Here is a 24804-nt window from a genome sequence, read left to right on the forward strand (position 1 = left end):
ACCAGCTCAGGCTCCACCCCATCGGGGCTCCCTCACCCTCAGGGCCAGGGAACAGCCAGAGCCCTTCTTCCATTCCGGTCCCCTGTCCCTCTGTCCGTCCTCAACACCCGGAAGGCACCTGGTGCGTCTCCGTGGCCTGAGCACCCAGCACAGGTTGCCAGACCTTCAGGCGGCAGCCAGGAGACTGGTGTGAGCGGTGGGTGGAGAGTGAGCGCCTGAATGAGCGGGTGAGCGCATGAATGGATGAGGGTGAATGAGAGAGCAGGACGGAGTGCGCGTGGGTGGAGGAGCGAGCGAGGGCGCGACAGGTGCCCGCGTGGGTAGGCGAATAAGGAAATGGCGAGGGAGTTGGCAAGGGGCCGAGCGTATGGATGAGTGAGTGAGTGAGTGGGTGGGCGGTGGGTGCTGAGTGGGGGCGGGCGGGAAGCAGCGCCGCAGAGAACCCGCGGGGAGGAGCGATGCTAGCAGGAGGGCGGGAGCGCGGGCCCTGAGCGCGCGCTGGTCCTGCCCAGAGCCGCGTGGCCGGGGCGGGGCTGAGGGGCCCAGGCGTGGGCGTGGCGAGGAGTGGTGTGGGCGGGGCCAGTCCGGGAGTTGGCGGGCGGAGGTGGGGAGTGGGCGTGGCAAAAGCGTGGCACGGGCGGGGCCAGCCTGAGAGCTGGCGAGGAGTGGGCGGGGCGAGGCCGGGCTGGGCGGGACGAGGCAGGGAGCTGATAGGGAGAATGGGCGGGGCTAGCTGGGAATGGGCGGGGCGAGGCCGGGCCGGGCGCGGAGGCCGGGCGCGGAGGAAGTCACGTGGCGCGCCCTCACATGACTGGCGGTGCGATGGACCCGCTGCCCGCGGCGGCAGTCACGGCAGCCGCTGAGGTGGAGGCGGACGAAGAGGCAGATCTACCGGCAGCAGGTAAAGCGGTCGGGCGGGCTTGCGGCGCACCTGGGCCCGCGACCCCGGGGACCCCGCGGCCCTCGGCTCCCTTACCTCCCGGGCGCCCCGCCGGGTCGGTTCGCCCGCTCCCAGGGGCGCGCGTGGCTCCGGGCGCCCGGTCTGCGGTCGCGGGTCCTGGGGCCCGAGCACCGGTCCAGGTTGGCACCTGGCCGCGCCCTCCTGCCCGCGTCTTCCCGGGGCTGTCCGGACCCCGGGGCAGCGCGTCTGCCCGCCCCACGCTTCTGCGGTGCCGCCCTGCCCGCGGCGTGGGCACCGCGCCTGGACCTGCGGGGCTCGGCCTGTACCCCGGTCGCTCGGGACGTGGGCGCTCTCCTCCGTAAACCGTCCCATTGCCCGTAAGTGCGCTTCGGAGTGGATGGGCGTGGACACCGAGAAGCATGCGGGCGGCGCGGCTTGCCCAGGCTGCCCTGTTTAATGCCCCCGCCCTCCCCTCACTGGAGGGGACATGCCGGTGGGTGTCGGTGTGACTTGCTGTTTCTTCTTGGCAGAGGGGCACACAGTTGGGGGACTCCGCCGGGGGGGGGGGCAGTCGAGGTGACCACGAGTTCTGGAGGCTCTAGTGCAGCGGTTCTCAACCTGTGGGTCGCCACCCCTTTGGGGATCGAACGACCCTTTCACAGGGGTCGCCTAAGACCATCGGAAAACACCTATATAATTACATACTGTTTTTGTGACTAATCACTATGCTTTAATTAAGTTCAATTTGTAACAATGAAATTGGGGGTCACCGCAACATGAGGAACTGTATGAAAGGGTCGCGGCGTTAGGAAGGTTGAGAACCACTGCTCTAGTGTGTTTACTGGGGGAAAGGGAGGCTGAAGCTGCCGGGGTGTTGAGGGGGGCAGTGCGCTGGGCTGGCCCAAGGGATGGGAAGCCCTGGGTGAGTCAGTCTGGACAGCAGCCCCCCCCCCCTCGCCCCCGCCCCCTGGCCTTTCTCCTCCGTTGGGAGCTCTGGGAGGGGAAGCATGTGATAGCCCCGCTGCCGGTTAGAACACTGTGTTCGAGACGTCACACCATTGAGCCCAGCCTGGACCCCTGGCCGGTCACACCGGGAAGTGGTGATTGGGTGGGAATGCTCTCTCCCCGCGGGATAACGCAGCCCAGAGGCCCTGCGTGTGGTGGCGTCAGGGTGTCCTCTTGTGGGTGCAGGGACTGACTGCACTGGGTGCTTCATGCAGGGCTCACCCATGGCTGCCCTGACAGTGTCATTTACGGCCCAACCGCCCTCCTGTGACTTCCTGGGACTTCCCAGGCAGCTGGCCTGCCTTGAGGCCCGTGGTTTCGTTAGGCGGCTCCCGGTGGGGACAGGGCAGCTTTCCCGCAGCAGGGAGAGTCTCAGAGGGGGTCCACGGACCTCGGACGTGGCCCGTCACTTCCTTCCATCCCGCACCTTCGCCCGTCCTGTGAGGCAGGGGAGGTGGTGGGCAAACCTTTGCACACTCGGAAAACCAAGCCAGAGGCAAGTGCCCGCGTGGGCACGGTTCAGGTGCGTGTCGTGGGGGGGGACGCGAGGCGGGGGGGCTGGAGTGTGAGACCCTCAGCCTTTGGGAGTGAACTTGGTCCAGGGATGATGTGCGTCTCGCACTTTAGGAGAGGTTGGGTTTCACTGTTGAGGAAGCGGGAGTTGTGGTTTACGGATACGCAGCGAATTTCCGCTTCTCCGGTGTGGTGTCCGCGGGGCCAGCACCATCGTCAGCGTTAACGGTGGGGACCGTGAGGTCTGCATCTCTGAAGCACCTTTGGGATTGTCAGAAAAACAAAATGACTGCGTTCCCTGTGGTTTTCAGCATTTCCTATCATACCGTAACTCTGACCTTTAACCTGTGAATGGTAAGTCCCTCCTAAGAATTTAACGTTGAAGTGTGAACTACATGCGCAAACGCATTTTCTTTTAAAGAAAGACTGTTACAGTTTAGGTGGAAGTCTCGCCCCACGCAGTCCCCCCCTCTTTCCTGGAGGAGGTCGTCGCTCTCAGTTTGGGGGGCCCTGCCAGCCCTGTTGGTGTCCTTTTTATGTCTGTGGGCTCAGAAGACACACACCTCCCCGTCCGCGCCCATGCCTCCCCGGGGGAGTGTATTAGTTTCCTGCGGCCGCGGTCACAGGTTACCGCACCTTCAGCGGCTTGGGCCACACGCATCGATCACCTCACAGCCTGGTGGTCGGTAGTTGAAAGTAGGTTTTCCTGGGCTAAACCCCAGTGCGGCCCAGCTGCGTCCGCCTGGAGGCCCTGGGGGACCCGTTTCCCAGCCTTTTGCAGCTCCTGAGGCCTCGGCATGGCTTGCGGCCGGTGCCCTTTCCCCTGTGGCTGTGGCCACAGCGTTCCCATGTGTCATCTCTGGTTCTCCCTGTCCTGCCCCCTGTTCCATGTGACGGCCCCTGGGGTTACACTGGCCCTTTACCATGTAACCTAACAGAGCCCCAGGTTCTGGGGGTGAGCATGGGGGCGTCTTGGGGTCCATTATTCTGCCAACTATTGCGATACACTAAGAGCAGATTGCAGGGTCGTAGGGTTTGCACACTTTTTCAAATACACGTATTTTTATTGATTTCAGAGAGGGAAAGGAGAGGGAGAGAGATAGAAACATCAATGATGAGAGAGAATCATGGATCGGCTGCCTCCTGCACGACCCTCACTGGGGATCGAGCCTGCAACCCGGGCACGTGCCCTGCCCAGAACTCGAACCATGACCTCCTGGTTCATAGGTCAATGCTCAACCACCGAGCCACGCCGGCTGGGCTGCACACTCTTTGTTTTAGTGGATACTGACCAATTACCCTCTGGTTGGCCATGGCCAGTTTATACAGTATTAGCCGTGGATTAAACACATCCTTTCCCACAAGCTCAACACGAAATCCTGTCTTTTAAACTCCCTTCAGACTTAGACAAGTAAAGAAAGTGTTTCATTTTTGTTTCGATTGGCATCTCCTTGACTATCAATTAGTTCCTTGAAGTTTAGTTTCTTGTAGTAATTTCACAGTGGATGGTTCTGGACTGCCTGTTCCTACCTTTTGCCTGTTTTCTCACGGGAGTGCCTTTCTCTCTTGCTGGTTTGTGTAGCAGTTCTTCCTGTACTTGGACGCAGCCCTCTGTGAGTTTATTGAAGCTCTAGCCATCGAAGTAGCTGACTGACCAGGACGTTCTGTTCCTGGCCGGTGCGGGGGTGGGGTGGGGGGGGAGCGCTCGTCCCGGGGCCTCTCCGAAGCCGTAAACTCAGCGACTGTGACAGAGTGAGAATGGCAGAGAGGACGTGATGCGCGTGCTTGTCCCGTCCGGTGGCACCACACGCAACAGACACTGGCACGGGACACACCGCGCGCCCAGCCCGGTCTGGGGAACAGGCGCGTGGCTTCCATCCGCACTTGAGCAGCGCGTCCCCGGGCATTCCGTTCATTCCACCAGGAAGCTCCCCAGCCGTGTGTCTTTGCAGAACCCCCGGCTGCCTCCTGGTGGCCTGTGGGGTCAGGCCAGAGCTCTGCCGGTCACCCTCGCCGCCCGCCGCCGCCCGCCCTGCCCGCATGCCGGGCGATTTCCGTGCCCCCCACGCTGCCGCTCTCGCCCGCTCCTGCCTCATACATTTGTGGAGTCCGCTGAGTTGCTCTAAAGACGTCCACACCGGCCTGTGACGAACTCGGACCTCACAGCTCTGCCCGCGCTCGGGGATCCCCTCCCTGCCTCCCACACGCTCCCACCCCGGCTCCTCCGGAAGGAGCTGGTTCCTCCCCCAGGCCTAGAGTACCTGCTGCACGGAAAGGGCTCCGATGTGTGAGCAGACTTGGGTCTTCGTCGTGGCCTTTTCTGAGGATGGTGTCGCCTTTCAGTGTGGTTCTGTGGATGTTCTTTAAGTTTGTGTCGTGATCTTTACACGCTGCCTCTCTCTCACTCACACACTCACACACACACACGCACACACACACTCACACACACACACACACACACACACACACACGATTTGCAAGGTAAAACGTGTCCATTCGGAGAAAGAGGAAGTAACGGCAGCACGATTATGTAGAACAGATTTTGGCAGAGTTTGTGGTTAGCAAGAAAGAGCTGTGCTCGGGCGGGGGAATTCTGTTTGGGTGTTCATCTTCCCTTCTTGAGAAAACGCCTCCCAGGAGAGCTGCTTGCCGCGTGCTCGCCGGGGCCAGAGGCGGGACCTGCTGTGGCCACCCGTGGTGAGAGGCTCGGAGCGCCGCTGGGGCCGACCCCAGGCGTGTGGTGATCACGCCGCCCTCGGAGGCGCTAGTGTGTGGGGCCTTTGCACGAGTTAGTGCGACATCCCAGCCAGACTCGGGCCGGCGTTCCTTGTGGAAATGTCAGGGCTAAGATCCGTTTGTTGGTTTCACAGCAGACGCTGCCGGGGAGACCCAAGGCCCTGGCATAGTCGGAGGGCTCGCCAACCGCACAGCCTGGCCCAGACATGGACAAGCATAGGGTTTTATTGATCTCAGATGGAAGGGAGGGAGAGAGAGAGACATCAGCGATGAGAGAGAATCACTGACCGGCTGCCTCCTGCACGCCCCACGGTGGGGACCATGCCCACAACCCGGGCTTGTGCCCTGACGGGAATCGAACCGTGACCTCCCGGTTCATGGGTTGACGCTCAACCACGGAGCCACGCGGGCCGGGCATGAGGATAGTTTTGTGGGAAGTTCGGGCTCCCTGTTTCACTCTCCAGTTAGCAGTGGAGGGGCATTTAGAGGGGGAGAGGGTGTATTGTCTCGCATCCCTCCTGGCAGAGTCCTGCGTTAGTCATCAGGGGGTCCCGCCCCGCCTGGGGTCTGCCTGCGCGGCTGGCCCGGCCCAGGGCGCCGGTGCGTCCAGCTCCTTCCGGGGCCCCGGCGTCTGTGTGGCAGCAGGAGGGGTGTCTGGGAGCCTCACCTGCTGCTTGGAGCAGAGGCGTGGGCGGTGGCGGAGGGGGAGGGTCAGGTGGCTCCTGCCCGAGTGCTTCCTTGGGACACAATTGCACCTCCGACTCCGGAGAAATTCTGGCCGCGCTGTGGGTCGGCCGTCCCCGAGCTGGCCACTCACTGCCGGTGCCGTGCACGAGGGCGGAGCCATGCTGCATCTCAGCTCGCGGGAATCCAGGAAGGTCAGTGTGACGGGGTGTGCCCCGCGCCTCTGCCTCCTGTGGCCGCTGTGACGTGGGAGTCTCGCGGACGTCCCTGTGGAAGTCAAGGCTGAGCTGTGTCGTGGGGCGTGGACACGCTTCTCCGAGGTGGACTGTGTGATGGCGGGCTCCTCGGGAGGACAGGCCGTGGAGGGCAAGCTTTGCAGAGAACGGTGGCAGCGTGGCCGTGCCGGTGGCCACGCCTCCCAGACACCTGCGTGGGACCCGTGTGCAGAGCACTGCTCCTCCAGCGGTCCTGTGGCTGGAGCAGTCCCGTCACCCCATCTATGTTACAGATGGGGAAACCGAGGCATGCAGCAGGCCCGTCCCTTGCCCGGGACCCCCAGCTGGTAACGGTGGAGCTGGGGTCCAGCCCGGGCCTCGGGCTGCAGTTAGGACGGGGTCGATGCCCGCTCCTGGCGCAGTCCACGTGGCCGCCTCTGTGCCTCCCTTAGCATCCGCTGACCCCGCTCCCGGCGGACTGCCCCCCGCCCGGCGGCTTCCCTTACAGACGGTGGGCGCCCCGTCTCACGGACACCCAGGGCCCTGGGAGGCGCCGTTCTTCTCGGGAAGGGAGAGCGTGTGAACCGTGACACGGGACAGGAGAGACACGTGACCCTGCGTGGCTGCGGGAGGCGCTTGGCGGAAGAGCCGTTGCAGCAGAATTTGGGGGTCGCCCTGCTCCGCGCCCGCAGACAGTGCGCAGGGCAGCCGGGAGCCGGGACCGCCCGCGCTGGCGTCCAGGTGAGGCCGCCGCTGAGTCCGTGCTCAGCCCGTTCCCTCGTCGGTGCTGGCCGGGCTCCGCTTCCCGCAGGGAGTCAGGAGCTCTGGGCACATCTCCCGGGAGAGGCGAGCCTTCTCCTTTTTCTTTTTAAATATGTTTTGTTGCGGTTTTTTTTTTTTTTTTTGGAGAGAGGAAGGGAGGAGGATGGAGAGAGAGAAACATCGATTGGCTGCCTCCCACACTGGGGATGGAGCCCGAAACCCGGGCCTGTGCCCTGACCGGGAATCAAACCGGCCACCTCCTGGTTCATGGGCCGACGCTCAACCGCTGAGCCACGCGGGCCGGGCAAGGAGCCTTCTTTGCACAGAGAGCGAGGCTCCAGATCAGCGCAGGTGCTGTGGCGGGAAACACTGGCGACACAGGGGTCTCACTGGACGTCTGCCCGGTCCCCAGTCTGCCCACGCCGGCTCCCCAGGCGATGCTTTCCAGTTGGTGCACTGCATTCCGGGTGTGGACTTGGCGGGCGGCTGGAAGGCAGGGGTCCCGTCCTCCCTCTGGGGTCCCTGCGTGTGTCAGCGAGTGGTGGGTAAATGGGCTCTGTGGGGTGACTGGGGCTCGGGCAGGAGCCTGGATGTGGCGGAGCCCGGGGTCCGCATGAGCGCTGCCTGGGATCCACACGGTCCCGTCGGGGGATTTGGAATATTTCCATTTCATGTCTGAAGATTCTAGAAAACCTGAGCCACTTTCAGACTGAACAGCCAGACCCAGGATGAGGTTTAAGAACGAAAACCAAAAACGGTTGAACTTAGAGACAAGGAATTTTTTTTGTTTTGAACTTTGAACTCCTACAGTGTAAGTTATTCCAAGATCCCCCAAATTAGCCAAAGTAGTCTCCCCCTAAACTTTGCAGAAAGTCACTGCCTCCCCAGCTAACGATGCAGGGAGACCCCGGGAATCCGCACTCCAGGCCCCACTGCCGGCTCCCTGCGCTCCAGGTGGGTCAGGGATCACCTGGCAGGTGACAGTGTCGGCTTTGACTTAGTTTTCTGACGTCTGAAGCAACAGACCAGTGATTTTTCCCCCCTTTATGGTCTGGGCCCTTGCCTCTCCCTCAGGGAGGAACAGCCACTCTCAACTTGAAAATGTATATGTGTGTGTATGCATGAGTGTGCGAGTGTGCATGAATGTGTATGCATGAGTGTGCGAGTGTGCATGAGTGTGTGCATGTATGTGAGTGTGCATGAGTGCGTGTGTGTGTCTGTGTGGTCACCCGTGTCACAGGTCCCAGGACGACCAATCCACCGTCTCTGTGACCAGTGGGACTCTGGTTCATGTCTGTGAAATGGGGTCACAGTAGCTGCTGGGAGTGCTGCAGGGGTGGGGGGCTGTGTACGGCCCGAGAAATCCGTTGGTCCGGCCCTGCCAAGGCACTCGCAGGCGGACTCGAGACTCAGTCAGCCTGGAGCTTTTTCATAGCAACATACATCTTTACGAAGTGAAGCGTATGAAGCGAGTGACGTTACAAATACCCGAATGGCCGTTGGCAGGAGAAAGGCCCTGCCCTGCTTAGAGGATGCTGGCTGAAGCCCCGGGAAGGTTCCGGGCGCCAAGGCGCTTGGTCGGCAGTGGCTCCGGCGTCAGCGGCGTTTGGTGCTGCGCTCAGCTCTCCCGGTGACGACGGAGCCCGTGGTGAGAGCGTGGAGGGCTCACCGGCCGGGAAACACTTAGCTGGCCCCGTGCTGTTTGCACTGTGTCGGGGGCCGAAGTTCTCAGCTGACACCCAGGGAAGGCCCAGGGGCCGTGAGCGGTGGTTTATCCGTACCGTGTTTCAGGGTAAACACACCATGTGGGGAGATGGGAGAGCTTTTTCTCGTCTCTGAAATGTAACTGGACTTAGAAGGATATTGGAAGCAAGGCCCGCTGGAAGCAGCGCTGCTCGCCCCACCGTTTGCGTGGCTCGCTGGGCGGCTTGCTGTTGCGGGAAAAGTGGAGAGAAACGTGGTCGTGCAGATGCGCTGGGTGCTGGAAGCCGCGTCCCGGGAAACGGTAACGTTAGCCCAGTGAGTGGTCACAAGAGAAACAAGTCAGCGGCAAGGTGAGGCCATGGGAAGCTTCTGTTAATTGAGCCCGGGGTTACGGGCAGTGCAAGGACTGGCGGTGGCGGTGACTTTTCAGGGAGAGCCGCCTGCAGGAGGGAGGGCTGCTTCCCACTGTGCTTCCCGCTGGGCGGCGCCGGGGTGTCTCGACACCCCCCTCCCCATCTGCTGAGCCCTCGATTCTGAGGCCGAGGCCGCGATAAGGACGAGGAAACTTCTGCTTCCACTTCCTGAGAACAGTGTGTCGTGTCAATTGAGAACAACAGAGTCGCTTGGAGACGTTTTAATCAGAGGAGGAACCGGTCTCGTGAGCCTGAGGGACGTTGGCTCACGTGAACAGAGGACAGTGCTGGCCCCTTCGTGTGGTCCCCGTGGGGCGTCGTCTGGGTTAGAGGATGCTGGCTGAATGGTGGGGCCGTCGTGCCCACCGGGAGTGAGTGCCAGTGGCAGCTGCCCGAGCGCCCGCTCCGTTAGGTTTGGGGCATCGGATCCCCTCCCTCGGCTCGCCCTGTGGCAGCGACTCAGCTGTGCCCCTGACCGGCAGCCTCACCGGGGAACTTGTTAGAATTTCGGATTCTTGCCCGGCCGGCGTGTCTCAGGGTTGAGCATCGACCTATGTAAGAACCAGGAGGTCAGCGTTTGATTCTTGGTCAGGGCTCCTGCCCGGTTGCTGGCTCGATCCCCAGTGTGGGGCGTGCAGGGGGCAGCCGGTCCATGATTCCCTCTCATCATGGATGTTTCTCTCCCTCTCCCTCTCCCTTCCCCTCTGACATCAATTTAAAAAAAAACGGGCAGGACCTTCCTCCCTGCTGCCTGTGGCGCCAGGCGACCCTTCCTCACACGGAGGGGCTCTGCCAGCGGGGAGCGCCCAGGGAGGGCCTGGCCACGAGTTAGGGGACCCCGGTGCTCAGTGCCGCCCCTCCACGTGGGGCAGGGCTGCCTGTGCATGGCCGGCCTGTGCCCACTGGGCCACTCCCCCCCTCCCCCGCCCCCCGCCTGTGACCTCTGCCCCGTCAGCATTTGCTGAGTGAGGTTGGCTTTGGCTTAGAGGGCATGCGTGCCGGCACGGCTCACTGGGCAGACCTGCGTGTTTCCTGGCCCTTTGGACTCTGGTGAGCAGGCTCAGATGTCACTGCTGACGGGCCTGGAGCCGGACTGTGCGGTGCAGACCTGGCGGGGATTGCCGCGGGTCCGATGAGTGTGAGAGGGCCGGCAGCTGTGTGCACCGACGTCTCACCATGACGTCTGTGGATGGCCGCCTTGGCGGAGCAGGACTTCACACACTCACATGTACACACTCACACATGCGTACACGTACACACACTCACAGACGTATACATGCTCACACACTCATATACATAGCCACACCCCCACGTGCACACATGTATGCACATTTGTATGCACAGACTTATGCATGCTTATATACGCATGCATTCATAAACATACGCACTCAACACATACATGCACACCCCAAATGCACACTCAGATACATGCGCACACTCCTCCTGCACACACATGCCTACACATGTGCGCATGTGGACACACACGTTTTAACAAGTTGCACACGTGCTCCTCTGCTGCGACGCGGGGTGCTTGGTAGGAGGCCACAGCACAGGCGTGAAGGGGGAGACGCAGGTGCAGCTGGGAGGGCCAGGCCCCCGCCGCGGGCTGCTCAGTCCCGGACGGACGCTGCCCCGGGGCTGCCCCGGGCACTCAGGCCTCAGAGCTCTCGCTGCTGAGTGCCCGTGGTTTCCACGGGCCCCTGGGGCTCCCCAGGAACGGCGAGGCCGGGCTTCTTTTCTCTCTGAAGCTGCGGTGGTGAAAGGCGGCCGCGTTTTACCTCCTCACACGCCGAGCAGCTCGCAGCTGGCAGTGAGGCGGCATCGGCTCTGCCCGCGTCCGGCTGAGGCTGTGAGGGGTCAGCCCCAGCAGGCGGCCGGCCGCTCCGTGGGGAACTGGGAGAAGAAAGACCCTCGCTTTGCTGTGCTTCCTGGAAAAGACCTTCCCTGCGGCCCTGGACTTAGACCCTCACGGAAAGGACTCTTCCCTCTGGGACTCTGTACGGGAACCGGGCTGCCTGCGTGATGTCCTGCGTGCCTTTGCCGGGTCCCGGGCTGCCCGCTGTGGCGGGGCGTGCGCCCTCCTCGGCGAGGAGCGGACGTTGGGGCTTGGTTCTCTGATTTGCAGGATCGGGGACCGAGCCCTGCGCACACACGGGGTCTTACATGTGAATGAGTTTCACAGGGGAAGGGGGTGCGTGTGGTAGAAACGGACGCGCAGACAAGCATGCGGCCGGCTCTTGTTGGAGCCTCTGGCGCACCACCGTCCGACGCCTCCCTTCCTCCCACGTTGAAACGGGACCGGGAATGTGGGTGTGTGTGCTGGTCTGCGTGCAGGCGGGCCCTGGAGCAGGGCCCGGCCTGAGTGCCACTCGCGCGTGAGTGACGGGTGTGACCCAGGTGGGCGTGGGGTTTGCGGGTGCCTGGCCCGGGGCTCTGTGCTGGGCTCCCTGACCGCGCGGGGACCGAGAGCCGGCGGGAGCCCCGCTTTCTGAGCTGCCGGTCCTACTGAGCGTCGCCTTCTCTCCTGCAGGCCTGCCCTCGCCCCCGGCCAGCGAGCGCAGCGACCCGGACCCCAGGCGGATGCAGGCGCCGCCGGGCAACCCGCTGCTGCTCTCGCACACGCTGCAGGAGCTGCTGGCCCGCGACTCCGTGCAGGTGGAGCTCATCCCCGAGAAGAAGGGCCTCTTCCTCAAGCATGTGGAGTACGAGGTGTCCAGCCAGGTAACCCGCGGGCGGGCGGGCGGGGCGGCGGCCGGGCTGGACCTCGGGGACGGGCCCAGGGGATGGCAGGGCCTTGCCGGGGGCGAGTCCCTGCATTTTTGTTTTTTGGTGAGTCCTCACCTGAGGATACTCTCTCCATTGCTTTTCAGAGAGAGGAAGGGAGGGAGGAGAGAGGGGAAGAGAGAGAGACCTTGATGTGAGAGAGAGACATTGGCTGGTTGCCCCCTCACACACCCGGACCGGGGCAGGGAGTGAATTATCACCCAGGTACGTGCCCTTCACTGGGCATTGAATTTGCGACTCTTCAGTGCAGGGGCCGGCGCTCTAACCACGGAGCCGCCGGCAGGGCCGGCCCGCTGTCTGCTTGTGGCCTAGCCCCCCTTGCACCCCTGCCCCGGGCAGTCTCATCGGCAGGATCCCAAGTAGCGTGGACACCCCCAACTTCCTGTTTCTTCCCATACACATAGTCAGTGCTTTTTACAGACGCTCTCGTGGGGGTGGTTTTAGGCCACAGCAAAGTGAAGCAGAAGGTACGGACTCTCCCACGGCCTGGCCCCCATGCGCGGCCTCCTCGGCCACGTCCCCCCCGCGTGGGGCACTGGCTCCCCTCGGCGAGCGGCACTGACCCGCCCCGTCACCTGCCGTGGCCCACGGGCCCCTCGGGGTTGACGTGCTGTGGGTTTGGGCAAATGCATATGACGTGTCCCATGACCGTGTCGTGCTCTGCAGGGCAGTTTCACTGCCTGGTGTCCGGGGCTCCACCTGCTCACCCATCTCCTCGTCCCGTAACCCCTGGCAACCACTGACTGTCCCCGCCCTCACAGTTTTGCCTTTTCCAGAGCGTCACAGACTCGGAATCACTCGGCGTGTAGCCCCCTCAGACCGGTTTTTCCGCTGAGTAATGTTATTAGCGATCAGTGTAGCATGTTGAACTTTATTTTCATTTATTTTATTTTTTTATTGATTTCAGAGAGGAAGGGAGAGAGAGAGAAACATCAATGAGAGCGAATCATTGGTCAGCTGCCTCCTGCACGCCCTCTCCTGGGGATCGAGCCCACGACCCGGGCCTGTGCCCTCGACTGGAGTCGAACCTGGGACCCCTCAGTCCGCAGGCCGACGCTCTATCCAGTGAGCCACACCGATTAGGGGGCATGTTGAGCTTTAGACACAGCTGCGCACGCACGGTTCTCCTGCGAGCTCTGGTTATGCTGGACCCAGACCGGGCTTCCCTGGTGACGAGGACGCTGTCCTCCGCAGCCGGCAACCTCCCCAGCGCTGGGCCCGCAGGTCCACAGCCCGCTGTGCACCCCATTTCAGTCCACGTTTCGTGTCTGGTCTGACACTGGGAGGCGGAGCTGCTGTCTCAGCGTTATTTGCAGGTGTGTGTTGAGGACACCCCCCAGTGAACTAACGAATGCACTGTTCACCCTGGCTGGTGTGGCTCAGTGGGTACAGTGTTGGCCTGCGGACTGAAAGGTCCCGGGTTCGATTCTGGTCAAGGGTACATACCTCAGTTGTGGCTCCCGGCCCTGGCCTGGGGCGTGCAGGAGGCAACCAATCGATGTGTCTCTCTCACATCGTTGTTTCTCTCCGTCTCTCCCTTTCCTTTCCGCTCTCTAAAAATCACTGGAAAGATATCCTCGGGTGAGGATTAAAACAAAAGAATGCGCTGTTCTCTCGGATCCAGATGATGTGGTTCCGTGACATCGGACTGCGCCGTGTGTAGCGGCTGCGTTACCAGACAAGGGAGCGGGGTCTGCCTTCGGTGGAGGCCGTGGTGGGGTGGTGGGCACACGAGGGAGGGAGGTGTCACTTCCGTGGGTCCTGCTGGGAGGTGGCCCCGCTGGTGCCACGGCTGAGGCGGACCTGGCCTTGCAGCGCTTCCGGGCCTCCGTGTACAGACGGTACAACGACTTCGTGGTCTTCCACGCGCTGCTGCTGCAGAAGTTCCCCTACCGCATGGTGCCTGCCCTGCCGCCCAAGAGGATGCTGGGAGGTACAGCTGGGCCTGCGGGGGGAGAGGGGCTGTCAGGAGGGGGCTGCCCCGGGTGCTGGGCCCACCCTCCGCTCTGGGCCGTCTTCCCTGGCACAGTGCTTGCCCCTCGGTAATCCGTTCACGGGCCGGGCAGGCGAGTGGGACGGCACCGGTACCCGTGGCCTCCGCGGGCCTCTGCTCGGTGACTGACGGAGGCTCGCTGTGCCCGGGGAAGGAGCGGACCGCCAGCTGCTTCCCGGCCGCGGCCAGCACGTCCGTCTGGGAGCCCCTGCGGGAGGCCCCGAGCGGCCTGCTCTGCCTGCTCCCGGGAGCCGCACGGCCTTGAGGGTGGTTCCTCAGGGAGCGGGGGGTGCAGGGGCCTCCAATCTGACCTGCCTCTGAGAGGAGATAAAAAGGCCGTCGGCATTGCTGCCCCTGCACTTCCCTGGGGCCAGGCCCAGGCCCCTGTCCTGCCGGGCCTGTTTCTGCGGGTGCGGGTGCGGGTGCGGGTGCGGGTGCGGGGACGGCGGCTGCCTCCGGTCCTGTCTTGGTGACCTCGGTCCCACGGCCTGTCCCCGACCCGGAATGCACTGGAGAGGGCGCACGCCCAGGGCCGGCCGCTGAGATTCTCAAGTACGACGTCCCTGAATGGGAAACTAGGTTGAGATTTGATAGTTTCCAGTTTCTGAAACCAACCTTGTCCGTACACACTGTCCCCCTCCTGGCCGCCGGCTGTCCCAGGTCTAGAGAAGGGACTTTCCCGCCCGTGGGAGCCCGCAGGACACTCGCTCACAGGGCCTGTGGGGCCGAGTCCCGGGAGGGGGTGCTTGCTGAGACCCAGGCGCCAGTGTGTGTGGGGGGTGGCGGGGGCCAGGGTAGGCGGGTCAGCGAGTGGGGTGGAGTCTCGAGCCTGGAGCAGCAGGCACAGCCCAGTTGCGCATTGGGGACAGCCCGGCTTCTGCGAGGGGATGCTCCGCAGTAACTTGGCAATGACCTTTTAGGCCAGGGGTGGGCAAACTTTTTGACTCGAGGGCCACAATGGGTTCTTAAACTGGACCGGAGGCCGGAACAAAAGCATGGATGGAGTGTTTGTGTGAACTAATATAAATTCAAAGTAAACATCATTACATAAAAGGGTACGGTCTTTTTTGTTTGTTTGTTTTAGTTTTATTCATTTCAAACGGCCGGATCCGGCCCGCGGGCCGTAGTTTGCCCACGGCTGTTTTAGACGGTTTCTCTTTAGGGCCAGACTAAGCACCTCAAGGTGCGCGCGGGCGGCTTTGCTTTCTGAAGGGAAAGCATTGAGCCCGGTGAGGCCTGTTAATCGGTTCCATCCAGGGGGAGCGGCAGTGAGGTGAAGGGAGAGCTGGGCGAATCGCTGGTGTGGCACGCCCTTCCCTGTCGGAGGTGACGGCGTCTGCCATGTGTGCAGACGCGGGGTTGGAAGAACGGGCTCCCGGCTTCCCTCGGCCGCCCCCACCATGCGTTTGTGGGGTGGGTGAGGGGGCTCTGCCCGCCCCCCGGGGCCGCCGCGTGGAGAGCGCAGGGTCCCCGCCCGAGGGGGCGCCCAGACCCGGTGTGACCGAGCTCTGCCTGCAGCGGACAGGGAGTTCATCGAGGCGCGGAGGAGGGCGCTGAAGCGCTTCATCAACCTGGTGGCCCGGCACCCCCCCTTCTCGGAGGACGAGGTCCTCAGGCTGTTCCTGTGCTTCAGCGGCCCCGTGAGTACCCGCCCTGGGCCGGGGGCCTGCTGCCCGCTTGCCCTGTGCCCGGGTTTCCTGCCCTGAGATGGGGCAGCGGGGGGGGGGGGGGGGCGGGGGGGGCGGGGTGTTGGAGGCTCCTCCATCGTGACTTGGGGCTGGGCTGCTCTCTGTGCAGGTGGGACCTGGGCTGGAGAGCAGTGGGGAGCGTAGGCCGGAGGTGGCCGGAGAGTGCGGGTCGCATGTTCGGGCGGACGGGAGCGCCTCCCTCGGGCGGGCTGAGCCCTGCTTGGATGACCGGTCTCCGACTGTCGGCGGCCGTGGCGGTCAGCGGCTTCTCTCTCCTTTCGCAGGACGTGCAGAGCAAGTTGAAGGAGTCGGCTCAGTGTGTGGGCGACGAGTTCCTGAACTGTAAGCTGGCGACTCGGGCCAAGGTACTCGTCTGTTGGGGTCCGACTCCCAGTGGCCAGGCATCCCTCCCACATGGAAGGGCGCAGGGGGCAGAGACCCGCCCACGCCGTCACCCACTGTGCCGGGAGGGGCCAGGCCGGCGGGGCCACCTCGGAGGTCAGACGTCTGGGCTGTGCGGCCGGACACCAGGCTCGTCGTGACTCAGGTGGACACGAGCTCGGCGGCCAGCCTTTCGGGTTTCCGGGGCTCGGTCTTCGCCGGGTTTACTGTAACGTCCGTTCATCCGGTCTTTCCTGAAGGGTTAAGGCAGCTGTTGGCAGCTCCTTTCCTGCTTCGGCTGCTTCTCCCCGTGAGCACTCCCTAGGCCTTCCTTCACGCCCTGAGCCCCTGCTTCCTGAGGGTGATGCCGTCAGCGTCAGGCTGGTGGGACGTGGCTGCGAGGCCCCCTCCCCTGACGGCCCGTCCCGTTCTCCTCTCTCCACTGCAAGTCGCAGGCTGTGCCGGTGTTTCTGCAGGGCCTCTGGTTTCATCAGTTTCAGGGGACGCTGGAGTCGTAGCCTCGCTGGTCGTTCAGCTGTGTGTGCCTTGTGTGCCGTGTGCTATGTACTGTGTGTGCCGTGTGTACTGTGTGTGCCATGTGTGCCGTGTTTACTGTGTGTGCCATGTGTGCTGTGTATGCTGTGTGCCGTGTGCACTCTGTGTGCTGTGTGTGCCATGTTTACTGTGTGTGCCATGTGTGCTATGTATGCCGTGTGCCGTGCGTACTCTGTGTGCTGTGTGCTGTGTGCGCCATGTGTGCTGTGTGTACTCTGTGTGCTGTGTGTATGCCTTGTGTGCCGTGTGTACTGTGTACTGTGTGTGCCGGGTACTGTGTGTGCCGTGTGCTGTGTGTGCCATGTGTGCTGTGTGTGCTGTGTGTGCCGTGTGCTGTGTGTGCCATGTGTGCAGCGATGTTTGTTTCTTTTACCCACGCTGGGGTGCAGGGCCCCGGCTGGTCCCCACGGGACCTGGATTTGGGAGCCCGTGTCCTCTGGGTCTCCTGTGCTGAGAGCGTCCACGTGTGGTGGTTCATGGTCACAGCCCCCTCTCCTCCCGCCAGGACTTCCTCCCCGCCGACATCCAGACGCAGTTCGCGGTCAGCCGGGAGCTGATCCGGAGCATCTACAACAGCTTCTACAAGCTCCGCGACCGGGCCGAGCGGATGGCGGCCAGGGCCATCGACAACGCTGCCGACCTCCTCATCTTCGGGAAGGAGCTGAGGCAGGCGGCCCGGAGGCTCGAGGGGCCCAGGGTGGGAGGGGCCTTAGGCTTTGGTGCTGGGCTTATGCATTTCCCATCATCACCCTGTTCTGACCTGTCCTGCTCCTGCAGGGAGGGGAGGGGTGCACATGGGGCTCACCCCTAGAAGGAGAGGTGGAGAGTTTAGGCAGAAGCCTCGATTCCCACACACGGCGCTTGCCTGCTCCGCGTAGGCCATTTCCCTGCTGTCAGGGTTAGACCTCCGATGGGTTTGACTTTGGGAAGGTCATGGCGGCTGTGGCGGCCCCCCCCCCCCCCCCCCGCCCCCAGGAGAGGCCTTCCCCGGACTCCGCCCTCCACAGAGGACTGGCTCCCAGGCCCGCCCTGCGCCCGCAGAGGCCTTGGAAGGAGCCGGAGAGCGGCTCTGGGCTGAGGCCCTTCCTCCCCGCAGCCCCCAGGCGTCCCGTGGCCGCTGAGCAGCGAGGGTCCCGGTCAGGAGACGTGCGGGGACCCCGTGACGTGCTGGGCGGAGGCCGGTGTCAGCTGGGACTGCCGGGAGCTTCGGGCCCTGAGTGTCTCCTGTTGCGTTTTCCTTCAGCGCTTTAGGGTCCGACACGACCCCGCTCCCCTCCTGGGCCGCTCTGAACAGTAGCACGTGGGGGTCCCTGAAGCAGGCGCTGAAAGGCCTGTCCGTGGAGTTCGCTGTGCTCGCAGACAAGGCCGCACAGCAGGTGAGTGACGGGCGCCCGCCGCACCCGCTCCAGAGCGCCGGCCGTGGCCCCCACGGCTCCCTCTTCCCAGGGAGCCTCGGGGCTTGGGGGCCCCTGGAACCCCGGAGCAGGATGTAAGTCCCTCTCTGGGTCAGTTTTAGCGTCTTTTCTGATTCAGCCTCGGGGCTGTTCCCGCCTAGAGAGGGCGGAGGTCGGCCCTGACGTGGAGCGAGGAGCGGGCCCTCCGGCTCCAGGCCCCTCCGGCTCCGGGCCCCTCCGGCTCCGGGCCCTCCGGCTCCAGGCTCTGCTCTGAGCTCATGGACGAAGGGTGTCGTTTCCCGCAGCCTCACTGACCTTGGTGGTTTTCACGTGGACGTGAAATTAGTTCTAACACGAAACCGGGTCAGACACCGCCCATCAGGACTTTCTCCGACTCAGCTACGGCCCTTTTCACGCTCGCTGAGCGTGGAGGCATCTGGGGCTGGTGGTCGCAACCATAAGAATGGCTCCTGGTTGTTCTCCCAGACGGGCCGGGAGGCCTAGGGAACCGCCCAGCCTGGGGGTGCGTTGTGGCAGGGTGTGTGCCTTTGGTAACGGGGCAGGTGCGGTGTGCGGGGTTGCGTGCGGCCTGCGGCCAGCAGGGGTCTGTTGGTAGATGACACGGCCAGGAGGGAGCCCCGAGTGCCCTGCTCCGTTCGGGCTCCTCTCCCGGTCAGGAGGGCCGGGCTCTGGTCCCTGGGTACTCTTCCTGGAACCTCACTGATTAGCACGTGGCTGTGGGGGTGGGCTGCAGTGGCCTGGAACGCCTAAGGCCAGGCATGCGTGGGACCTGAGAGACTCCGGGCCCCCCGGTTGGTGCCCCGCCTGTCAGGAGCCCCAGGCTCCCAGGCCACTGCTCGTATCCCCATCAGACTTGCCCTCCTCACCTCTCCCCGCTGTGGGCTTTGGGGTGAGCTTCCCACTGTTGGCCACACAAGCTCTCGATGTTGTAGTGGGAGCCTGTTTCCCCGAGCCCATGTTCCACCTGGGGAGCTGCTTGTCTGACACCTGGGGGAGCTGCTGGGAGGGTGTCGCGGCGCCGGCTCTCCTGGTGCGCGTGGGCGATGTGGGCTTTGGAGCGCGGGAGGGACACGCAGTGCTGGGCGGTGAGCACATGTGGGCGGGGGGCGGGGTGAGGCTGTGTTCTCATCGAACTGCTGGATCCATGGCTTCTCTGCCTTGTGCTGGGCCTGCCTGTGGGGGGCTGGGTCCGTGCTCTGGGGCGGGTCCCGGGCCCTGTGCTGGGCGCCCGGTAACCAGCCTGTTTCCCAGGGCAAACAGGAGGAGGACGCCGTGGTGGAGAAGCTGAACCTCTTCCTGGACCTGCTCCAGTCGTACAAGGTGAGTCTCGGCTGCGCCTGCGTGTTCGCGCGTGCATGTGTGTGTGTCTCTGCGTGAGTGTGTGCATATGTATGTCTGTGTTTGAATGTGTGTGTGAGTGTGTGCGTGTTTGTGTCTCTGTGTGAGTGTGTGCATGTGCATGTGTTCATGTGTGTATGTATGTATGTCTCTGTGCATGTGCATATCTGTGTTCACGTGTGTATATGTGTGTATGTCTCTGTGTGAGTGTGTGCATGTCTGTTTGCACATGTATATGTGTCTCTGTGAGTGCGTGCATGTCTGTGTGTGAGTGCATGCGTGTTTGCGTATCTTTCTCTGTGTGTGCACCTGTTTGAATGTATGTGTGTTTGTGTGTTTGTCTGTGTCTATGTCTCCATGTGAGTGTGTTTGCATGTGTGGATGTGTGGATGAATGTGTGTGTATTCACGTCTCTGTGTGTGTGAGTGCATGCATGTGAGTGCGTGCACGTGTGCCTTGTGGGGATGGCCCGGCCCTGTGAGCAGGCGAGGGCTTCCCTGCGCAGAGGAGCTCGCCTGTGGGGGGGGTTGGGGCCCCGGGCCCGGGGTGCCGCCCCAGCCCCGCGAGGCAGTTCTGTCTGGGGGGGGTGAGGCGCCCGGGGTGCTGGCCTCAGCCCCGTGGGCGGTTCTGCCTGTGGGGGGGTGGGCGCCCAGGGTGCTGGCCTCAGTCCCGCGGGGCGGTTCTGCCTGTGGGGTTTCCTGACGGGACGTCTGACCTGTGAAGCCCAGAGCCCGTTGTGCTGAGCTCAGGAGCTGCCCAGCGCTGTGGGAATGTTCCAGAAGGGGCTGCTCCACCGAGAGGCTGGTGGCAGGTGGCCGTGGGAGCCCCAGCCTGGTGACCGTGTGGCTGGTCCCCCAGACTTCTGCTGGGAGGCGGGTGGGGCCCCAGGCGAGGCTGTGCACCTCCTTGCTGCCGGCGGGATGGGCAGCATGCCAGTCCGGCCCAGACGCCCACCCCGTGTGCTGTCCACGCGGTGTTTCACGTGGTGGTTTGTGGTCCCCCCGGGCCCACCCGAGCTGCTCTGCCAGGAGCGCCTTCAGGAGTGAGTGAGCGGGTGCTGAGCTGTCGGCAGGAGGAGGTCATTCCCGGGGAGCCCTCACGCAGGACGGTCACGCACTGACGGGTCCGAGCCGCACGCCCCCCGTCCTCCCCGTGGGGTCCTCCTGCAAGGCAGCCTCTAGTGGGGTGCCCTCCTGCGGGGCGGCTCCAGCTCTCGCTCCCCCCAGGACCTGTGTGAGCGGCACGAGAAGGGCGTGCTGCACAAGCACCAGCGGGCCCTGCACAAGTACAGCCTCATGAAGCGGCAGATGAGCGCCGCCGTGCACAGCCACGAGCCCGAGTCCGTGGAGCAGCTGGAGTCGCGCATCGTGGAGGTGCTCGGGCATGGGGGCATCATGGGGGGCATCGTGGAGGTGCCCGGGCATGGGGGTACCGTGGGGGGCATCGTGGAGGTGCTCGGGCATGGGGGCATCGTGGGGGGCATCGTGGGGGGCATCGTGGAGGTGCTCGGGCATGGGGGCATCTTGGGGGGCATTGTGGAGGTGCTCGGGCATGGGGGTACCGTGGGGGGCATCGTGGAGGTGCCCGGGTGTGGGGGCATCGTGGGGGGCATCGTGGAGGTGCTCGGGCATGGGGGTACCGTGGGGGGCATCGTGGAGGTGCCCGGGTGTGGGGGCATCATGGGGGGCATCGTGGAGGTGCTCGGGCATGGGGGCATCGTGGGGGGCATCGTGGAGGTGCCCGGGTGTGGGGGCATCATGGGGGGCATCGTGGAGGTGCTCGGGCATGGGGGCATCGTGGGGGGCATCGTGGAGGAGCCCGGGTGTGGGGGCATTGTGGGGGGCATCGTGGAGGTGCTCAGGCATGGGGGCATCATGGGGGGCATCGTGGAGGTGCCCGGGTGTGGGGGCATCGTGGAGGTGCTCGGGCATGGGGGCATCGTGGGGGGCATCATGGAGGTGCCCTGCACAGGAATGGGGGCGGGGAGGCGGGAGGAGAGGCCTGGACCTGCCTCCGCTGGACCCAGAGCCACACTAGGGGCCTCCGTGGTGGCTGTGGGCACCTCCGACGCCTGGCTGGACCGGGCGGGAGTTGCAGGGGGAGGCCCGGGGAGGCAGTGCGCTGGCGGACCGCCCACCGGGCCGGAGCGAGGAGGCTCTTTGTCTGCAGCAGGAGAACGCCATCCAGACGATGGAGCTGCGGAACCACTTCTCGCTGTTCTGCCTGCACCAGGAGACGCAGCTGGTGCACGCCTACCTGCCCCTCACCTCCCATATCCTCGGGGCCTTCGTCAGCTCCCAGATCCAGGGCCACAAGGAGGTGGGCTCCCCGCGCCACCGGCTCGGCCAGCTGGCCCTGCCGTTTCTTAGGAACGTTAGTGGGAGAGCAGGGCCTGGATGCGGGTGAGGCCGTCCTGACTCGGGGGGTGGGGGCGGGGGCGAGGGGAGCAGAACAAGACAGGAACAGTCCTACCTCCTGGACTCCAGGAGCCGCAAGAGCAGATCCCAGAACTGAGAGGCGGGCGTGAGGGGAGGAGGGGCCCCGAGTGGGCCTCCCAGCGCTCGGCCATCCCCAGGTGGGGCTCCTGAGCTGGCGGGAGACGCGGTGCCCTGGGATGTGGAGGCTGCGGCCACACCTGCTGGTTCCACTGACCTAGGGCAGCGGTTCTCAACCTGTGGGTCGTGACCCCTTTGGAGGTTGAACGACCCTTTCACAGGGGTCGCCTAAGGCCATCGGAAAACACATATAATTACATATTGTTTTTGTGATTCATCACTATGCTTTAATGATGTTCAATTTGTAACAATGAAAATACATCCTGCATATCAGATATTTACATGACGATTCATAACAGTAGCAACATTACAGTTATGAAGTAGCAACAAAAATAATTTTATGGTTGGGGATCACCACAACATGAGGAACTGTATAAAGGGTCACGGCATCAGGAAGGTTGAGAACCACTGCCTTAGGAGCTGGTCCCATGCAGCCCCCCAGCCCTACTTCTGTCCTGGGGTCCTTCCACGCTCCTTGTGAGCCCTGGGGGCGCAGCCTCCTAAGCGGGTGCATCTGCCGGGCCACCCCCGGCTCCTTGGCTCGGTGCGGGGTCTGAGGCTCGGGATTGCTAAGGCCCTGACCCAGATCCCAGCCCTGCACGGAGCGCTCGTGGCTTGGTGGCCAGTACCTCCGTGGCACGGATTTCCTGCCTGAACAAGAGCATGAGACACAGCGGCGGGCACTCAGGGGCTGGGCTACACACAGCCACCTGGCCTGCGGCCGTGCTGGGCGCAGCTGGACTCGGCATCCCTGCCCCAGCCTGGGCGCTGTGGGGCTCGGCGGGCTGGCCACAGGCCCTCTTCCTACATCTTGTCCGCTTGTGTGGTCCCTGGAGGAGGCTGTGCCGGTGTCAGCTGTTAGAGGGGGCGCCGGAGATGACAGGGCGTTTCCTAAAACCCCGTGGCCAGCAGACCGGTGCCCCTCAGTCCTGTGTGCCGGGGACAGGGACTGGCCACCCGGCACCTCTGGTTTGGGGCCACCCCTCGTTTGGGCTGTCTGTGGAGGAATGGGGGTGACGCAGGGAGTGGAGAGGGCAGCCCGGCGGTGGCATGTCCCCCCTCGCCGACACCTGGCGGGCTGTGCTGGGTGTCCTGTGAGGAGCTGTGCGCTGGGCGGTGCCACCGGCTGACCCTGTCCCCTCCCCGCAGATGAGTAAGGTGTGGAACGACCTGAAACCCAAGCTGCACTGCCTGTTCTCGGGACCCGCCAGCGCCCTGACCCCGCCTCGGTCCCCGCGGGATGGCCTGTCTCCGCACTAGCGCCGAGAGGACCCGGCGCCCCACTAAAACGTCTTTCCAAACGGTGTGTTCCTGTTTAATTCCGTTCAGATGGTAGCTGTTCCCCGTCCCCCAGCTGCCCCCGCCCGCAGACGAGCTGCCCAGAGCTGGTGGGGCCGGGACCCAGGTGCCGTGGCTCCCCCCTCCCCCGTGGGAGCAGGGCCGGGACAGATCCCGGGTCTGAGTGTCGCTGACGCGGCGGCAGGCGGGGTCTGCTGGGTTGTCACGTGTACATGGGCCCGGCCCCGGCACTGGCCTGTTAGTCTGGGGGTGAGAAGAGTTCAGATGCCCTGGAGTGGTTTTCTCCCGACACCAGAGAGCAGGGCGGCAAGGGTGTTCTCCCAGCTGATGGTGCCCAGGTGTGTGCAGGGACCCCGCGTGCAGGGACAGCGGGGTGATGGGCTGCATCAACTGAGCAGGGAGGAGGCTGACACCCCACAGAGGGCAGGCCGGCCCTGCAGCCCGCACGCCATGTGGTCAGCCGGCAGCCCGGGGCGGGTGGCCGTGCGAGAGGAGAGCGTTTGAGCTGTAGCACCCGGGTCGCTGGGTGCAAGCTGTTTCCGGAGGACAAGCCCCGGCGCGGGGCCCTGGCCTGGGACTGGCCTGCAGGCAGTGTCCTGATCCCCCCTGCACACGCACACACACACGCTGTCACTGCTGCTGTGCTGGGGCCGGGGGTGGAAGGCCAGTGCTGTCTGCTTGATGCGGGGAGCTGCCCTGTCCGTTTTGGGGGTCAATGCCCCTTTTTTGGTGCTTGGGGTGGAGGAGCGAGGAGGGTGGCTGGGGGGTGCTGTTCTGGTGGTGGCAGTGGCCCAGGGGTCTGTTGCTGTGGTGAACCCTTCAAACTACCTCACTTCTCTGGGGACTAGAACCCTCCTCCCAGTCTCTCCTGCCCTTGTCACCCAGCCCTCTCCCAGGGCCCGGGATGGTGCCCCCAGCCCTCTCCCAGGGCCCGGGATGGTGCCCCCAGCCCTCTCCCAGGGCCCGGGATGGTGCCCCCAGCCCTCTCCCAGGGCCCGGGATGGTGCCCCCAGCCCTCTCCCAGGGCCCGGGATGGTGCCCCCAGCCCTCTCCCAGGGCCCGGGATGGTGCCCCCAGCCCTCTCCCAGGGCCGGGGATGGTGCCCCCAGCCCTCTCCCAGGGCCCGGGATGGTGCCCCCAGCCCTCTCCCAGGGCCCGGGATGGTGCCCCCAGTCCTCTCCCAGGGCCCGGGATGGTGCCTCCAGTCCTCTCCCAGGGCCCGGGATGGTGTCCGGCAGCTCTGGGGTGGGAGTGGTGCTTCGTGCCAAGTCCATCTGAACAGGAGCAGACAGGACCCCGCGGGGCAGGCGCTGCAGGCGGCTCTGGCTGCACCGCAGGATTGTGGGATCGTGGGGAACCTGCCTTCCAGGGCGCCTGCCTGACTCGGGGTCTCTCGTCTGATGTAGCCTCTTCCTCGTGGTGTGCGGGACCGACCGGAGGGGAGGCTCTGACGACCGCGGCTGTAGAGGGGCTGCCCACGCCGGGCTCTGTCCTGGCTCAGCCTGGCCCCTGCCACTCCCTCCCCTGCGCCCAGCTCACCCAGCAGTAACCAGACACTCGTCACCATTGGGCCTAAGACGCGGAGCCCGAGGCGTGCGGGACTCGGTGACGCTGAGGGTGGGTCTGTAGCTGGGCCTCTCCTGCGAGTCAGCCCGGCGAGGGAAGCACTTTACGCCCCGAATCCGTGACTGCCACAGCAAACCGGAGTTGTTTACAAACGGTCCACAGTCCCAGGTTTTCGCCAAGAAACTAACATGAACTGTTATTAAACGTATTTATAAAAGTTGGGTGAGGTTGTGAGCTATTTGTGTGAGTGGGTGGTGCCCCCTCCTCTTGGGCTAAGGGAGGGCGACCAGCCTACGG

General features: G+C 63.9%; 1 protein-coding gene across 3 annotated transcripts; it reads left to right on the plus strand.

The window, feature by feature from the left end:
• The first annotated feature begins 770 nt into the window (after nucleotides 1-770).
• On the plus strand, nucleotides 771-24728 carry SNX8 (sorting nexin 8). Of its 3 annotated transcripts, none has more exons than XM_059699426.1 (12): nucleotides 771-901; nucleotides 11464-11654; nucleotides 13533-13650; nucleotides 15229-15350; nucleotides 15683-15763; nucleotides 16840-17000; nucleotides 17578-17710; nucleotides 19001-19069; nucleotides 20314-20460; nucleotides 21257-21406; nucleotides 22792-22947; nucleotides 24348-24728. In XM_059699426.1, the coding sequence occupies exons 1-11, from the start codon at nucleotides 808-810 to the stop codon at nucleotides 22900-22902; spliced, it is 1377 nt and encodes a 458-aa protein (XP_059555409.1). In that variant the 5' UTR covers nucleotides 771-807; the 3' UTR covers nucleotides 22903-22947; nucleotides 24348-24728. The 3 variants fall into 3 exon arrangements, with proteins under 3 accessions (XP_059555409.1, XP_059555410.1, XP_059555411.1); XM_059699427.1 differs by having other exon boundaries at nucleotides 21260-21406; XM_059699428.1 differs by having other exon boundaries at nucleotides 19010-19069.
• The last annotated feature ends 76 nt before the right edge of the window (nucleotides 24729-24804 follow it).

Source organism: Myotis daubentonii, chromosome 5, assembly GCF_963259705.1.
Source record: "Myotis daubentonii chromosome 5, mMyoDau2.1, whole genome shotgun sequence".
NCBI classification, from domain to species: Eukaryota; Metazoa; Chordata; class Mammalia; order Chiroptera; family Vespertilionidae; genus Myotis; species Myotis daubentonii.

Coding starts and splice junctions, on each gene's coding strand:
- SNX8 (XM_059699426.1), top strand. CDS start 808: ATGACTGGCGGTGCGATGGACCCGCTGCCCGCGGCGGCAGTCACGGCA. Junction 15,351..15,682: donor TCCTGTGCTTCAGCGGCCCC/GTGAGTACCCGC, acceptor CTCCTTTCGCAG/GACGTGCAGAGCAAGTTGAA. Junction 17,711..19,000: donor CAGACAAGGCCGCACAGCAG/GTGAGTGACGGG, acceptor CCTGTTTCCCAG/GGCAAACAGGAGGAGGACGC.